The sequence below is a fragment of the Folsomia candida genome, unplaced genomic scaffold (assembly GCF_002217175.1).
Source record: "Folsomia candida strain VU population unplaced genomic scaffold, ASM221717v1 Fcan01_Sc051, whole genome shotgun sequence".
NCBI lineage: Eukaryota > Metazoa > Arthropoda > Collembola > Entomobryomorpha > Isotomidae > Folsomia > Folsomia candida.
Genome location: NW_019091243.1, coordinates 502280 through 520389, shown reverse-complemented (window position 1 = coordinate 520389; position 18110 = coordinate 502280). Strand labels below are relative to the sequence as shown.

General features: G+C 38.6%; 2 protein-coding genes across 2 annotated transcripts; one reads left to right on the top strand and one right to left on the bottom strand.

Annotated features, from left to right (window-relative positions):
• Positions 1–1192: 1192 nt before the first annotated feature.
• On the top strand, positions 1193–7806 carry LOC118433432 (fibrinogen-like protein 1). Its single transcript, XM_035845360.1, has 11 exons — positions 1193–1361; positions 1983–2042; positions 2122–2304; positions 2568–2627; positions 3183–3460; positions 3545–3600; positions 4728–4813; positions 4889–5053; positions 5422–5546; positions 5864–6012; positions 7763–7806. The coding sequence occupies exons 5-10, from the start codon at positions 3305–3307 to the stop codon at positions 5993–5995; spliced, it is 720 nt and encodes a 239-aa protein (XP_035701253.1). The 5' UTR covers positions 1193–1361; positions 1983–2042; positions 2122–2304; positions 2568–2627; positions 3183–3304; the 3' UTR covers positions 5996–6012; positions 7763–7806.
• Positions 7807–12113: 4307 nt separating this feature from the next.
• On the bottom strand, positions 12114–14963 carry LOC110862226. Its single transcript, XM_022111410.2, has 2 exons — positions 13246–14963; positions 12114–13158 (listed from the first exon to the last, which is right to left on the bottom strand). The coding sequence occupies exons 1-2, from the start codon at positions 14961–14963 to the stop codon at positions 12855–12857; spliced, it is 2022 nt and encodes a 673-aa protein (XP_021967102.1). The 3' UTR covers positions 12114–12854.
• Positions 14964–18110: the final 3147 nt, after the last annotated feature.

The following is an 18110-nucleotide window of genomic DNA, read 5'->3' as shown; positions in this document are numbered from 1 at the left end:
CACCAAAAAAATAGGGTATTTTAAGATATAATCTTCAATTGTATCTTGTGTCACATGTGAAACGATATCATTGAATCCTTAAACCTCGCTTCCCCCTCTCGCGTCATGTATATAATTTATGAACGGTCCCTTAATTATGTACATACGCAGCAACTGATGATGCAGAGTAGATCATTCCCCACACTTTACTGTGCAGTGCACGAACTACCAACCAGAATATTTATTCGCATGCATGTTACTCATACTTATTAAGGGGTGAAAGCCCTTTATAAGATCGTTATGTCCGTCCGTCCGTCTGTCTGTCTGTCCGTCTGTCTGTCTGTCCGTAGCTCCGATAACTATTGAATGAAAAGACCTAGAGACTTGAAATTTTGAACGTAAACTACTAACGTCATGGGACAGGATGAGTTCGAAGATGGACACTGTGACATCGTCACCTGTGACGATGACGTCGTCACAGTGACGAAAAGTGACGAAAAAGTGTCACATTTTAGTTTTGGTATGTGACACATCATTTTTAACTATTTTTCAACGAGGAATTCGAAAATTCATGTCATTTTGACATTGGTCGTCACCTGTGACGATGACGTCGTCACGGTGACGAAAAGTGACGAAAAAGTGTCACATTTCAGTTTTGGCATGTGACACATCATTTTTAACTATTTTTCAACGAGGAATTCGAAAATGCATGTCATTTTGACATTGGTCGTCACCTGTGACGATGACGTCGTCACGGTGACGAAAAGTGACGAAAAAGTGTCACATTTCAGTTTTGGCATGTGACACATCATTTTTAACTATTTGTCAACTAGGAATTCAATGGTGACCTCCATTTTGACCTCAAAGGTCATTTGAAGGTCATAGGGCATATGCATATCTCTTTGCACTGAAATTTAACCCCGAATTCAATGGTAACCTCCATTTTGACCGCAGAGGTCATTTAAAGGTCATAGGGCATATGCATATCAATTTGCATTGAAATTTAACCCCGAATTCGATGGTGACCTCCTTTTTGACCTCATAGGTCACAAAAGTGCACTGGAAGGTCGCAGCAAGTTCATCAACTGTGAAATTGGATACATATGTCAGAATTGTTGAAAACACGTCAGACATGTAAATTTCAAGAAATTTTGAACTGACAAACACAACATAGTTTTCAGTTTGACGGACAATACACTGCTTTCACCCCTTGGTTACATGCGTTGTAACGGTTTATTTCGGTAATAAATGCATTGTATTAACGTGGTAAGTTTTACTTTATTCTGGACAGTGGCCATAGGCGCATGCAGATTTCCTCTTTTGCGATGACTTCTATATCGTATTTAATTCAGGTCCTGTTCTTGAGTGGATCTTACAGGCTGGTAAGTAAATACAGAAACACTTTCAAAATTTTGGGATATTAATTAAATGAAGTTTTGATTTCACCGGTTCCATATGTACTTTGCAAATTTGTATTTAGAAAATAATTATTTATGTTCGCACTAGGCTAGATTTTCGAATCATTAATGAGTTTTTAATTATTTATTTTTTTTACGGAAAATTAAGCGAGGTGAATGATGTTCGAGCGAGTACAACATTATTGACACCTACGTATTTATTCATAGAATTTATTACATATCGTCGTACTAATTCCGAAAAGACATAAGTGCACTCGATTGGTAATTCCGAAACAACATAAGTGCTTATGTCTTTTTGCTAGTTTTTAATGTGCACTTATGTTATTTCGGAATTAAGCATCCAGTGCACATATGTTGTTTCGAAATTAAGAATCCAATGCACTTAAGTATGTTGTTTCGGGATTAGTACGACGATATGTGAAGAACACAAGTGCAAGAAATTACTGCATAATTCTTCCACTTTGAGGTTTGTAAATACGAAATTAAGTGAGGAACATGAAATCAAGCCCCAGGTGTAAAAATTCCGTAAAATCGATCGTTTCAAATTTGTCGTTTGATTATACTTATGTGTATGTACTACTTCAGGTACAAAGTGCGGATCACACCGGTTGTGACCATCTGAGCCTGAATGACTTGATGAAACTGGTTAGAACGCTGCTACTTACATCTGTTCAAATTTCTGAATTTATGTATTTAATTATCTACGAGATAATTTTTTCTGAAGTTGGCCGATCGGTTATCCAACATTCCCATGAAGGATGACTTGGCCGCGCTGGAGACGAGATTCATTGCGAAATTGGATGGACTAAAATATGACTTGGAGGCACTAATAAAAGCGGCGGGAAGGAAACAGGGAAAAAGTTGAGAGGGAGGAAATCATCATGGAAGAAAACGAAGGTCAATGGAGGTAGATATTTACATATATGGTTTTTTTTTATATTATAGCGTTTAACAAATTTAAAATAAAGTTTTCACATTGAATGATCTGCGGTCGCTGGTTGAATATTCTTAAATAAAATTCAGTATCTTATCACTGCGGTTAGGTATCCATTTAAACTGCTAGGAAGTAAACTGTGAAATAACGTTGCGAAACTTATTGAAACGTGGACTTAATTATACCAAATATTAATTATCATCATTAATCGTTACAAGGTTTCCTTAATCTTTCAGACACCGGATTTCGTTGCAGCAGATTATAGGCTAGGCATACTAACAGGTGAAGTGCGAAAGGTATGTATTCCTTATCTATGTTTGCTATAATTTCTGGTTCAGACATATAATTCCTTTGTTATTCCAAAAATTTATCAAAAATTGAGCAGAACGAGCAGTATTGAGCAATAACACTAGAATATGCACGATTTAAATTTTCAAACACTTACAATGCGATGGTGTGAAGTGTAACCCTCCGATTTGACTGAAATTTTAAAATTAGGTGGTCCAAGCCAATACAACTAACGTTTCTTGACGCAGTTTGTGCGATGGTGGGAATTAGTCAAAATATTTGAGGTCAAAGTTGAAAAAATGGGCGATTTTTACCAAGCGGAGGAAGCAAACTCCACTCCCGTTCCATTCGAAGGGGAAAATTGTCATTTTTTCAACTTTGACCTCAAATATTTTGACTAATTCGAACCATCGCACAAACTGCTTCAAGAAACGTTGGTTGTATTGACTTGGACCACATAATTTCAAAATTTCAACCAATTCGGAGGGTTACACTTCACACCATCGCATTGTTAGAAAATTGTATATGTTTTCAAAGTTACGAGAATACTCTTTTTTGTCCAGTATTCATTTAACGAGACGTGCCAATTTGTCGAACAAATCCTTACCGTGCAGAAAGATCAGTCCGCAGTTTTCAGGACATAAGGAACACTACGTCTAAAATATTTCAAAGCGTTGGTGCCATCATGAAGGGTGTTGGATCATACAGATCTAACGTGTCCGAGTTTACATTCGCAAATACCGGCTGCGAAGAAGGCGAGTCGATTGGCTTGGGAAAAGTTGAAATGAATCTGTGCGAGGATGGTCTCAATCGCACAAACTCAACGTTCCTCAAGAAAACGGTACTTAATTAGCTACAACCATTACTTTGAACGATAGTTAAATATTTGGAACCAACTGATAATTGCATACACACGCTCCAACAGCTGATCTGTGACAAAGGGTGGATCATGATTCAGCAGAAGAGTGCTCCTTACTCCGGGTTTAGACTTCACGTTATCATCACGTTCTCCTCCAAATTCGATTTTTTGATTGGTCGAAATTTTTAATTGTCTTACAAGGGAACCTTCTGAGGTGCCCGTTGATTCCAGGGTTCTCATCTATACCAAAATGACCACAATATGCGACTTTTGGCGTAAAGTGAAGGAATTTACGTGCAAAAACCACTTTTCGTCAATCTGTGACGATATTTGTGACCACGGTTGAGAGTGGATTCAAACGACGAAGCGTGCGACTCGGAGATTGCAAAGAGCTCTCGCATAATTCAAATTCTCAATTAATATAATTTTAATTTTTAATTCTCATCTTGTTCAGAACTCTGAACAAAATCATATGGACGTGAATTAATGTCGTCATTAGTTAGTGGGTGATGGATTCAACAAAAAAAGTGGTCGAAACAGAGATGAAAATTAAATAGGAATTACACATTTGATGAAAATTTCCATTGGAAATGCATAAATCCAATTCGCACTTTTCATGTGTTGATGAGAATAACAATTCCTGAACATTTAAAAATTACATTTATGTGCATATTTATACGTACCTAAGTCCCCATCGATGTCACAGTTTAATTTACTTATCGTTTCAAAATCAGTCCCAGAATTTTTAACAATTTCTTCCACAAATGAGAACACTCTTTTTGCGATGTTTAAAAGGACGATTTATTTGTTGGTCCACCGTTGATTCCTTTACCTTCTTGACAATTTCAGCACAAATTATAATTAAGTTTGCCATTATGAATAGGAATTTTAAAAATCGAATAACAATTGTGTTTTGTAATGAAAATGAAATATTTATAAACACCATCATGTGTTCAGCGAGATTCTCTGCCGGACGTCTCACGATGAAACTCTATGCCACCCATGCTCCCACGCTCGTCACAAATATCGTCACAGATTGACGAAAAGTGATTTTTGCACGTAAATTCCTTCACTTTACGCTAAAAGTCGCATATTGTGGTCATTTTGGTATAGGTGAGAACCCTGGAATCAACGGGCACCTCAGAAGGTTCCCTTGTAAGACAATTAAAAATTTCGACCAATCAAAAAATCGAATTTGGAGGGGAACGTAATGATAACGTGAAGTCTAAACCAGGGGTTATACATACAGGCCTCATGAAACCAGTTTCGATAGGGATTTTAACGAATACGCGACTGGGTTTGGCCTCCCCCTTTCCGGCGGTGATTTCTGGATTGGTTAGATTTTAAGATTTCTTGGCAGATACTGATAAACGGGTTATGAATAAAGTGAACAGCGTATATTGAATTCAGGCTTGACAACTATTCATCAACTAACGGAGACGGGATATACACATTTACGAATTGATTTCAAGTATTTTGAAGAAATGACAGATTATGCGATGTATAACGAGTTCAAAGTGGGTGGTGCTGAGGATAAGTACAACTTAACGGTGAAGGGATATAATGGCACGGCAGGTGAAGGAATTTGTCAGTAATTATGGAGATATTGTGGGAAATACTTTTGAATTAACCTCACCTTCCTCAACTTGTATGGATAATTATATCAAGTTATTCTTACGCTTAAATTTTCAAGCAATCAATTAATGATTCACTCAGTTTTTAATCGAAGTTTGTTTAATGAAATCAAAAAAATTATACCTGAAAACGAGGGGAAACTAAAGGGCGATTCCTGCCAAAGACTTCTTAGGAAGTTTTGGCAATTAATTTTGTGTGGTAACAAATCTGTGTATGCAATCTTGTGCACTTCAAATTTAGATGACGTTTAGAAATACATAACCATCATTCATGCCTGGTCAAACATATGTAACTTCAATTTTTCGTAGGAGATTTCTTCATCCAAAATTCTGGGAAAAAGTTCACCACACGTGATAGCGACAATGATGAATACAGCAGTGGCAATTGTGCGACTGAATACAGGAGTGGATGGTGGTACGGGAATTGTTCCGAGGTAATCGAATTTATGTAGTGTGCACTCACTCTTAAGTATAAACAGGTGGCTCTCTTGAAAACTTAACATACGTTTAATTTTATAAATATGTCATACAAAATCTAGAGTAAGGTTGACTTGACAAAGATTAAAGTTTACTGGATTTAGTATTCCTACGATTAGCTAGCATACACAGTGAGCGCATTAATTCATATGTACTTTCCAAAGCGTTAATAGATACCATTCTTACTAAGAATACAAAATATGTATAAAGAAAGCCACGATGTGTTCCATCGTCTCGAAGTATATATTTGCTCATATAAATTTATGACTCACAGAGCCTATCGGACCCCATGTCCTACAGAGCGGCAGGACCCTATCATGGAATAAACTGGGTAGCGTGGAAGGGTCCTGGCCACTGGTTGAGAAAGGTTGAAATGAAGATTCGCAAGCCACCCATAATCATATAATTGTTGTCTGAATACATGTAAGTAATCCAACTATTCTTGATACTCAACTCTGTACCATGACAAAAAGGAGATGGGTGATCCATGCAGAGGCCACCCAGACACCACGTAACAAAAAATAGCGAACTTTGCCAGTATTTACGAATATTTACATTTTCACGAACACTAGACACTAAATTGTATAATTTTTACGTCAAAATATAACCTAACAATGCAAGTCTTTTACGTGTACAACTCAGATCTAAATGGGACCAATTTTATTTTATCCACCACAAAAAATAAGCATACCCATATTTTATCTTTTTATCCGAATGCGCTAATTTGAGCGCGCGGCGCGAATTTTAAACCATTTTCCAGCCAAAACCTCGATTCTAAAAAATTCAATAAATTTTCGAATTTTGGCGGGAATAAAAAAATTCGAAAACATGTCTCTTCAGAATGAAATACTTGACTTATGAAAAATTGTATTGCTATGAAATTTGAATTTCAGAGTTTTTTTGCCAGTTTTTGAAATTCATTCAAATTATAAACTCTTTCAAATTTTTAATTTTTCATAAAATAGGGAATACGAATTTTTTATAAGTGAAGTAAGGGGCCGTTCATAAATTATGTAACGCAAAAATCGACCTTTTTCAGACCCCTCCCCCCCTGTCACACTAGCGTAACGCAAGACCAATACCCCCCCTCCCCCTGTGTAACGTAACGCAAGTCTCATTTTTTCCAAAAATGTAAATGACACAAATTGAAAAAAATTAAAGGCATTTTTGTACGTTTGTTACTATACAGAATGCTGTTAATTGTTATGAATTTGCTTAATCGAATTACTTAATTGCAGTGGAATTACGCATACTTTAGTTAAATTGCACTTGGAAATTTGCAATGAAATAAACTTCATCGGAAGAAGTAAAATTAGGTATATTTTGTTGTGGACAATGGTAGTTCAGTTTCCTGTCAGATATCTATAAGTTTAAATATTTTTCCCAATTTCAGAAACCTGACTGTCCAATTTTTTATGAGATAACGAATTGTTGGCATTTTTACGCGACACGGCTTTTGGTTCGGAATTCTCAATTTTTATATTATGTTTAAAGATTTATTTGCAAATTTTCTTGAATTATAGTGAAAACTCGTTTACTGTAGAGTAAAAGTTTCCGGGAATCATTTTCAGGAACTTTTCAAACAATCTTCTGAAATTTTGAATGTTTTATGGAATTTTTAAGAATTTTGAGCAAATTTTCGAACAATTTTGAATTTGAATTTTAGTTACGTAACGCAACACTCTGACCCCTCACCCCCCTTGTCACATCCTGTAACGCAATTCTGAAGACCCCTCCCCCCCCTCTCGCGTTACATAATTTATGAACGGCCCCTAAGTCATTCTGGCGAGAGATGTCTTCGAATTTTTCGATTCGCGCAAAAATTCGAAAATTCGCAGAATTTTTTTTAATCGAGGTTTTGGCTGGAAAATGGTTTAAAATTCGCGCCTCGCGCTCAAATTAACGCATTAGGAAAAATGCAAAAATACGGGTATGCTTATTTTTTGTGACGACAAAAAATGAAATTGGTCCCATTGAGATCTAAGTTGTAAACGTAAAAGCCTTGCCGTGTAAGTGGTATTAAATAATATTTAATGTAGTCCTCCACGCTCCCAACGAGAGCGCCTTGTTTCTTCCGCCAGCCCGAAATCTAATTATACCGAAAATTCTTTTGTTACATGGTGTCTGGGTGGCCTTTTCATGGATCACCCATCTCATTTTTGTCATGGTACAGGGTTGAGTGTCAACAGTACATAAAATACAGGTCACAGTTGTACGATGAACATGATATGTTCAACATATTATGATACTAACAAATATACAAATGATATATACAGAAAAATACATGTTGAAAAAAATTGATTTTCATTCGAATGAAAGTCGTCCCGATTTCCGCCTGCATATTTTTTTCATACACATTCAGTAATTTTTGTTCAAATTCGTTCCACTTCACTTCATCCGACTTACATACGTGGCGTCATGTATTTATTAATCATAGGGTCAAAAATGTAAGCGATGGAAATCTTGTCATTCATAATAATTCCTCTGAAATCAGACGTGGTGGTCAAATATTTTAGGCGTGTAAATAAATAACAAAGCGTATCTACACGAAATCGACAAGATCTGAAACATCATAATAATTTTTTTAAATGCCTAATTTTTTGTCAATTTCAAAATTTAGGAGAATTAAAAAAAAGTTGGATTTTCAAATTTAAAAACTCATTAATTTAAAAATGCATTACAATTAAAAACTTCTGTCACATCTAAATATAAATTGCTAAAGAATATTTGCGCCGACTATTTACATTTTTGCGCGCCCTAAACTCGATCGGCACCTGACAGCGTATAATCGTGGGCGCCAGGTACTGACGATGTTTTCATGTATTTTTTTTTAATTGGCGTTTTTTAATAAATAATGACGCAAGATTTGCGCAAAATCTTCGCGCCGCCGCCGCGAAGATCTAGCTTTCTTCCGCCGATTTATAAAATTTTAAATGTGATGAAATTTTATAAATGCAAATTTATTTTTTTTCAACGGAAATCACACTTTTAATTGTATTAATTACATACATAAGTTTGTGAGGAATGGAACTGTGTGGAAAGGTATTTATATTAACCCTGCTGACTTATCGAGGTGAGTCATCATGACTCAGTAATTACGACGTAAGTACCTGACACAAGATCTCGTGACATTGTCGTATGTACATACTCTGACCAGAAATTCCCGTACACGCATTTCTGGTGATCAATCCAAAAGTATTAGTGATATTGGTTAGAAATTTTATGGATGAACAAGGCACTAATATTGTTTAGAAATCATAACTTAGTTTTCAGCATTTCGTCCAGGGGCTTTTACGCAAGACATAACTCGTGACAGACACTGCTTGCTCGCGGCGCGCGCCGTTTTTATGAGATAAGTGCTCCACACATTCGTTAGGATGACTTCAGGCCTTCCACGCTTATGTGAGATTTAGAGCATACTTGTATCTATAATTTTGACCACCGGTCATAATTTCTGGGATTAAGGTCTGCAGATGCTGAGGACCGTTCTCGCGATGAAAAAAAGTCAGCAAAACTCGTTCGAAGTCATTTTTGGATAATTTTTGCAAAATAGTCGCCACCAGAGCATCTTGAAAAGTCCAATGTTGGTTATCAAAGAGTTCATGGTCCAGGGGATTAACTATTAGCTTTTGGAAACTCTGAAAATAAGTCTTGGGTTGAACGTGTACCCTCTGCAGCAAAAAAAACAGAGATTTGCTTTTTCCAAGCAACTCTCTCATGTCAGATCCATGGCGATAATTTCAGATCGATTTCTGCATACTAAATAGAATGTCTGGCTACCGTAGAGCAAATATCTGACCATTTTTTCTATTAGCTTTGTCTCCAACGGCAAAAAGTCTGAAAAACTTTTCTCCTGAAAACGGCGCGTACCGCGAACGAGTACTTGCCGTCTCGAGTAATGTCTTGTGTACAAGCCCCTGGACGAAATGTTGAAAACTGCGTTATGATTTCTAAACAATATTAGTTCCTTGTTCATCCATAAAAATTTCTAACCAATAGCTCTAGTACTTTGTGATTTATTACCAGAAATGCATATACGGGAACTTATGGTCCGAGTATGTATCCATACACGGCACGAACTTATGCTTGCGCAATTGATCGCACGGGATTGAGCTTGATTTGATACAGTGTGGTCCAAAAACAAGAATACATTGTGGGAATCAAAAAATTTACTACTTCTGCTAGGGAACAAGTTTCCATCTCGAGTCGTGTTACATATGTACATGCTGGCAGGTGAATAAATAAAACCTTCACTCTAAAAACAGTTGTGCTAAATTTGCTAAAGGTTGAGTAAATAAAGAGGAAAACCCACCAATTGGGGCAAATTTCTTTAATCCTTGCGAAACCTAACGTAAACCAGTTTGTAAGAAATTATTTCCATTAAGCTCGATTTTTGTAATTGGCAAGTTAAGTTCAATCCGTGATAAACAAAGGAGATAAATATTTGAAACTTATATATACCCTGTAGGAACTTTTATTACCACGCGGTATACATACCTAAATATATTACTCTACCATATTGGTAGACACTACTTTTACCGCGAAGCAACAAACCAATGAGACTAGATATTGCCTTGCCGCGGTGGTGGACGAATTGAGACTCTCAACTTAACCAGGTTGGTACTCTTTGCCAACACTTTATGAAATGGTAGTAAAGCATTACCATACTACCGCTGATGGTAATATCTACTTTTACCACACAGGCCGTAATAAACGTTATTAAGAATTTATTACCGGAATTTATTACCGAAGTGTACACAAATCATCCTACATACATATATATTCCTTGATTAAAAAAATAGTGTTCAAACGTTAACCCAGGGGTAAATTCTTCTTACCAACACTGTATCAATGGTGACAAATCGATCGCATTTTACCAATGTTCTCGGCCAGATAACGATAATGGCAAACCATTTAAATGGCAATATGGCAAGATAACAGGACAATCCAACTTATCAAAAACTCGCGTTTGCTTAAAGGTTGCATACATATTTATTAGTCTGACTTTTACATTGCAACTTCCCGAGCTGACAATTCATTCAGAGCGAAACAAAAAATCATGTCCAAGACTGCTCTAATTTTTTTGGTCGTCGTCACCATGGCGACGGGCGCCGTTCAGGGAGGGACCCTTAACGAATATAGGAAGGGCGAGCTAAAAAGTAAAGTGCTCGAAAGGGTCGACGCTTTGGATTGGGAGTGCCCCTCGTATTGTGATTATTGCACGGGTGATAGATGCTACTTCTACGAATATTACTACGACGGGGACTTTGAGTTGGCGTGAGTTAAATAAAATTAAATTTTGGTCGTCAAATTTAGGGAAATTTGGTCTATTATTTTTTATTTAAAAAAGTGATCAATCGAGGAGTTTCTTAACGAGTAATTTGGGTAAAATTTGAACGGATTTAAATTGACGGCAGGTTCGATTCCTGGTGGGGTTTTTCATTTTTGTGCCATATTGATTGCAAATAATGATTTTTTAAAATTCAGGGGTACTTGTATAATTGCTATTTTTAAAACTTAGGCTGGATTAATTCGCGTTGGGTTCGATTCCCAGTGGCAATATTTTTTCACCCAACTTAATGTAAATAGTATTTTTTGACTCAACGGGTGGATAAATACTGGTGATTGTTAAAATTTGGGTGTGTATAATTTGACGCCAGGTTCGATTCCTGGTTGAGTTTGGTTTGTATTTTAATTAAATTTATTACGATCTGATTTTTTAGTTCAGGTTTAGTTGAATAATTGTTTAAAATTGAGAAGTTTTTGTAATTAACGACCAAACTTTTAATGCATGGTTGGCTGGATAGTTGCCATTTCAATCACCATCTTCATCATCTTCTTCGTCTGCATTCCTGTCGGAAGGAGGAGGCACCCTTCTTATGGGAAAACTGCCTGCCGTCGAATTTTCTGAATTTTTGATATGTTGTAGACTTCGATGTGCTGAACAAAAGTCTCCATACCCCCGACCCCAGATTTTCGCTGGTTTGACCTCCAACAGAGGTCAAAGGTCAGTATAACTTGGCCATAACTAAGTATATGTAAAATTTTACAAATTTGTCCTGACGTCAGTTGTTGATGGATTTTCAAAATTCCGGATGTTTTGGAAACGTGGGACCGTTGGGCGAAATATATATTTCCAGATTTTTTAAATTCGGCCACACCCCCTATATATTGATGTAATAAAGTATAAAACTGAGATTAATATCTCTAACTAATCATTCAACTCCACATTGAAGTTAAGACAGCATAGTTGCCGATTCTTTGCGTAATTGATTTACATTGTCATGTCATCGAAAAATAGGTCAGAGGGTCACACCCCACTCTAGTGGGGTCCCTGTGGGTGTGGTCCGAACAGGAAAAAATGTATAAAGTCGGTTCCTAGTATTGTTTCTGAAATTAACTATTGTAATCGAGGGTAATTTTGTATGTCTGCCCCACTTGTACACCATGACCTTAATGTGTATGGCGTAGGGGAGAGGGGGTGTGGCTTTTGGCGATTTTGCGACAGTTTTATCAATACCTGGCTTGCGGCACATCATTTTTCTCAGCACACAAAGCCGATTACGACCGCTTGTTCAAAATTTCAAAACCACACCCACTGGGGGTGTGGTTATTGTCGGCTATTTCAATCCAAGGCAAGTATCTCATGCGACATATCATTTTTCTCAGCACACAAAGCCGATTACGACCGCTTGTTCAAAATTTCAAAACCACACCCACTGGGGGTGTGGTCACTGTCGGCTATTTCAATCCAACGCAAGTATCTCATGCGACATATCATTTTTCTCAGCACACAAAGCCGATTACGACCGCTTGTTCAAAATTTCAAAACCACACCCACTGGGGGTGTGGTCATTGTCGACTATTTCAATCCAACGCAAGTATCTCATGCGACATATCATTTGTCTCAGCGTACAAAGCGGATTAAGACGGCGTATACAAAATTCCAAAACCACGCCCCCTGGGGGTGTGGTTCCTGGGAACTATTTTATGCGACATACCATTTTTCTCGGCGCCCAAATGCGATTAAGATGACGAAATTAGTTTTCTTGCCAATTTTTAAAACTTTATCTTTTATAAGCAGGTTATATCTACTCGGTGTGTGTCTTGTACCCAAAGCGGATAAGTTATAAATTGACATGGTCGGTTGATGGGTTTGTTTGATGCCGTTAGAACTATTTTGATCCATCGTTATGAGGAATGGTTTGGACACCTTTGCTGGTAAGGATGATTGTAATAACATGATGGCGCAGTACTTACGTTAGTCAGTTGTCATCTGCATCATCAAATAACTCCGGAGCGTCTCTGTGGGCAGCATCATCGATAATGCCTAGGAGACTATGCGATGGAGCTTGTAATTTATCTTGGTGTCTTGCCCAGCCCATGAACCAGAGTACACTTGCAATATGCGAACAAGTTCCCAAGGTGCGAGCCCCTGTTTTGCACTGGCAATACCAACCTTGAATTGGATTTGGAAGAGGGTGTGGCAGTTGCTCTCCCGCTAAGGCTTCCTCAAAGGGTACCTCGTGGAACTGAATCCACAGTTGGTATTTTGCAGCTCGAGTGTGTCTGAAAATACAATTGGAATAAAAAGTAAGCTTACTTGATCAAGTTATTTACAATATGATGTAATACAATTATTATCAAAATTTCTACCTGGAATAAACTTGAGCCCTTAGAAGCCCTGGGCTTTCGCGGCTTAAATCGAAGCGGTACTCGCCGTCCCTTGTATTCTTATCCTGGACGTAAGCAGGGGCTAGCTTAACCTGGTACTTTCCGAAAGTAAGGTCGTGTAGATACTGCAGCGACAAATGTGGGAAAGCTGGTAGATGGTCTGAAGTCATAGGGAACCATTGAGTAGGAGCTCGTGTTTCTAGACGTTCATCGTGAACACGTTGCATGAGATGGTTAGGTTGAGCAGCTATTCTTAACATTTCTTTGGCTTCGTCAGCGTTGTAGCCAGGCATAGTTATTGGTAGATGGAAGGCATTCAATAGTGCACAGGCTATCCTGACTAGGTCTCCTAAATGCACACAGTTGTGAGATTCCACTCGATGGGCGAAAAATTTGAAGACACTTTTCAAATGACCATTTCTCGCTTCCACAACCCATCGGCTTTTGGTGATCAGTCTATTATTGTTCGCCTCTTCTGTAGGTAACTGGTCTCGCGTGGCTCTTCCTCTCACAATATTTGGTATTTTAGCTCGTATTCCTAATCTCTGAAGTGTCGGGATTGATTCGCGGTAACCGTAGTCTACGATGACGATGTCGCCCTCTTGAATCCACTGACCAAATCCACGAATATCACGCTGGAGTTCATCAATTAAGATTTTTGCATCGTTGTTCTTTGAATCTGAGAAATACGGGCCGTGGACATCGAAAATATAACCATCTGGTGCAACTATCATGATTGGCTTCACAAGATGGTAGCTCTTGTGCATGCAATAACTTTGGCGGGCAATTCTAAAGTTAGAGCTAGTGGCTATTTCAATGTATGTGCCATCAATGCACAATATGGCCTGAGGTTTTTCCGGGTTAGGGTTGTACAGTTGGTTGGCAAAATCTGATACATGTCGATGAATAAATTGTTGTCGGGTCATACTGTCGGGGCCCAGATTAGTTCTTACAAATGCCCTCATAAGTGATTCTCTAACCTTATTCACCGCCAAGCTGACTGCTTGTCGTGTCGAGTAGTGGAATATTGCTTTCAAGAATTCGTCAGGTATTCCTTGCCTAAGCTTACAAAGGAACATGATCAAGTCGATTTTATATACTATTCTATCATGTCCAGAAACTTGCACAGGCCCACACAGCTCGTACAAGTTTCTGAACTGATCTTTGCTTAATGAGGTGATGGTAAAGAAATCATTGTCAGCAATTGTGTTTTCGTCATTGTAGTCTGGCGCTTGGTTACGGATTGCATTCGTGCGGAGCACACTGAACCACCGTTGGATTTCAATAGGTGACAACTTGATAGTTCTTCGCTGGCCTTGCAGCCCTTGGACTAAAAATGATAGAAGTTTTCCATCTTCACCCATGTGGTCCTTGCATAATCTTGATCCCTCAGGAATAAATATCTCTCGCTTGATGAAGACGTCAACCCTAGCGGGCCACTGGATTAATGAAATTTGTTGTTGAGTATGGCAAATACAACATTGTGTGTGCGAGGTTTGTAGCAGAACATTGAACTCTAACTCTTGATGACTGTTCTGATTTTCTATAAGGTTAGAGACCGCACTGTAACACGATAGGCAAAGCCGATCTACTGCAGGATCAATTGCTTCGACGCGATCTCCATCGGGTGTTCTCTCCATCCTTTGATCTTCAGCGATTTCTCTAAAGTGATTCATGTGGTTTCCTTTGAGTTTCTTCATGGTTGATGCAGGACAAGCTGTATGACAAATGTAACATAGGGGTTTACGTTGCGGAGCAGGGTTTGTTTTCATTAAAGATGTCATGTTGTGTTTTATTTGATTTAAGAGAGTTAGTGGCTCGTATTCCATATCACGATTTGAAACCTATATATGAGGTTACCGCCTAGAGCTCCCCGAGCAGGTTCAACAACGAGATCTCTGCTGATTAGCGCATTTCGCCACCCGGCTAGTGCAATCAGAAAGAGGTACGCGCGTATCCACAACTTCTACCAGCAAAGCGCCACCTGAGTTCCCTGGAGCACAAAACTCAGGCCGTTGTTAGTTATTCCGAAATGTATTCCGTTCCAAAAAATTGTGCCGAGTCGTCGGGGAGGAAAGTGTTGCTACCCTAATTGAAACAAATAAAAATGAAATCGCAACCCGTCATGCATTTAAATTTGCAAATAAATCCTTTCCAGCAAAGATGTACGTGAATTTGAACTGGGAGCATTGCGTACTTATGTCTAAAAACAAACATATGGCTGCTTCATAAATATCAAGGGACACAAAATGTTTCACAAAATTTAACTTCATGGTCTATCGTCTGTGACCCAACATATGTATATACTTTATGTGTGTGTATATATGTATTCATATGAATATTATATGAATTCATCTACATATGTGTGTTTGTATGTGCATATGTATGAATGCATCTACATATGTGTGTTTGTGTGTGCCTATGTATGAATTCATCTACATATGTATACATGCATTTATGTATCTATGTATGCATTCTTATCATTACTAAAATTATTCGAAATTTGAAAACGTAACATTGTCCCTAAAACCTGAAAACCACCCCCTAATGCGACCACGTGCAATGACAGCGCTTGCAATGCAATGACTGTCGTGGCCCATTTTAACCAGGGGCACGCGGGGTTGTGCTAGCCATTCTAGCATGGCTGGATGAGGTAGGGGATTGTCAATTACCCTACCCCACGCCGTCCGAAGACGGGTTAACGCACACCCGGCCTAACAAGGGAGAAAGGGGGTTGTGCCCAGTTCTCGCAAGGCCCGTCTGCGCCACGTAGTGCCCACTTCCTACCCGCCAACCGGGACACTACGGACTGGGCCCGTTGTAGTTGGACCAACTCCCCCCCTCCCCTTCCACGGAAGGTGGGTCTCCCACCCCGAGATACCCCCCAACCCCAAGGTTTTTGTGGTGCTGAGGTGCCACCCTCAAGCTCCCACCCGAAATACTGCGGGAGTGGTGCACCCCACCACTCCCACCCTAAATACTGCGGGAGTGGTGCACCCCACCACTCCCACCCAAAATACTGCGGGAGTGGTGCACCCCACCACTCCCACCCGAAAAATTTCCACCGATAAGCGTGTGATGTTGAAGTCTGCTACCGAAACTTTATTGTTGCACTTCCAACCATTCCAACCCAGCTGATAGTTGCTGGTCGACTGAATCATCGGCGTTCTTTTGTGTCCCACTTTGCCTACCTATTCACTACAGTCAACGATAACTACGCAGTTGATACTGCGTAGTATCAACTGCGCAGTTACGGTTCACTGTTTATAACAGAACTCCTCTTGTGGACAACGCCGTAATTAAGTCATTCAATGTGACGTATTTTAAGTGCGTATGAAGATATTCATGTGCAAAGTATATACTCATGAATGCACATATGTACATAGATATTTATTAATAGTATATATGTGTATGTATGTAGCCACATGTATATTGACATCGTATGTAACTTGTTTACAACAAAATAGCACCTAGGTTAGACAAGAAATTCTCAAAATTATAATATAATAAACAAGGGGTAAGTAATAGTGATATTGCAAATGTTGAAGCAAAAATAAATTTATCATTTTATGATTTTTACTTTATTTTGGTTTAATTAATTGTACATCTAGTCCGTATGTACGCATTGGTATTTATTTTCCTTACAATTATGAGATATCATCATCTTTGATTTCATTGTTGCAAATCGGGTGTGGAACATTCCGGCGTAATATTTCTCCAAATGATCTAATCATTGGCAACGCAGCAAAACTGAGTACGATAATGCACTTTATGCCGCTTTCTTAATTTTCTTCGTGTCATGTCCTGGTGACTGGGTGACTTTTAAACCCTTCTATCGGAAGGATCGTTTTACTAGGTAATACGTCATGGTTCCCGAGATTTTTCGATGACCTTCGTATTTTATGTACTTTGTGATGAGGAATCGCGTGGTGAAACTGGGATTTAAATTGTTTTACTCGCCAAATTTCAAACATAAAACTTAAATCTTTAATTGTCCCGTTATTTCGAAATTTATCGAAGGATCCTGGGAACCAGCGGCAGCAGCAATTGGCCATGGAAGGTATGTATGTGCCCAATCCAGTAGCGTAGCCACGATTAGATATTAGGAGGGGGCTCGGCTTAAAAACATGATTTTATCCACAAGAGTATGGTTTGCGGTCATCCAATTCCTCCGTCCCGCTGAAAATTATGCAGCATGACATGCTATTGTTAACCGTAATATTCCAGGGTAGAAATCGAACTAAAAATGTCTTATATAGATTTCGTCGGACGGACACATTTATTGAAATATGTAGGAATTATAAATTCCACTAGGATAGGTGTTGTCAACAGAAACTTTTTGTCCCAGTTGTATGTAGACATATGCGCCTTTACATCGCCTTGAAACGTAAATGGTTACCGGCAGACCTCAAGTGAATTGTTCCAGAGGCCATTAACTTTAGAAAAATATATGGTTCATAAGAATTCTGATGGGCTTTCGGTTGACCTTAGATGCATATGACCACAGAAGGTCAACGCGTAGGTGGAGCGATATTTCTACGGATGTATTGAGAAAAATGATATATCGCTTGACGTGCTGGTGTTAAATTGAAATTGCCGCCAAGGACCCCACCCCAAGAGGTGTGGTTTTTAAATTTTTAATTTGCCGTCGTAATCAGCTTTGTGAGCTGAGAAAAATTTTATGTCGCATGAGATACTTGCGTTGGATTGAAATAGCCGACAATGACCACACCCCCAGTGGGTGTGGTTTTGAAATTTTGAACAAGCGGTCGTAATCGGCTTTGTGTGCTGAGAAAAATGATATGTCGCATGAGATACTTGCCTTGGATTGAAATAGCCGACAATAA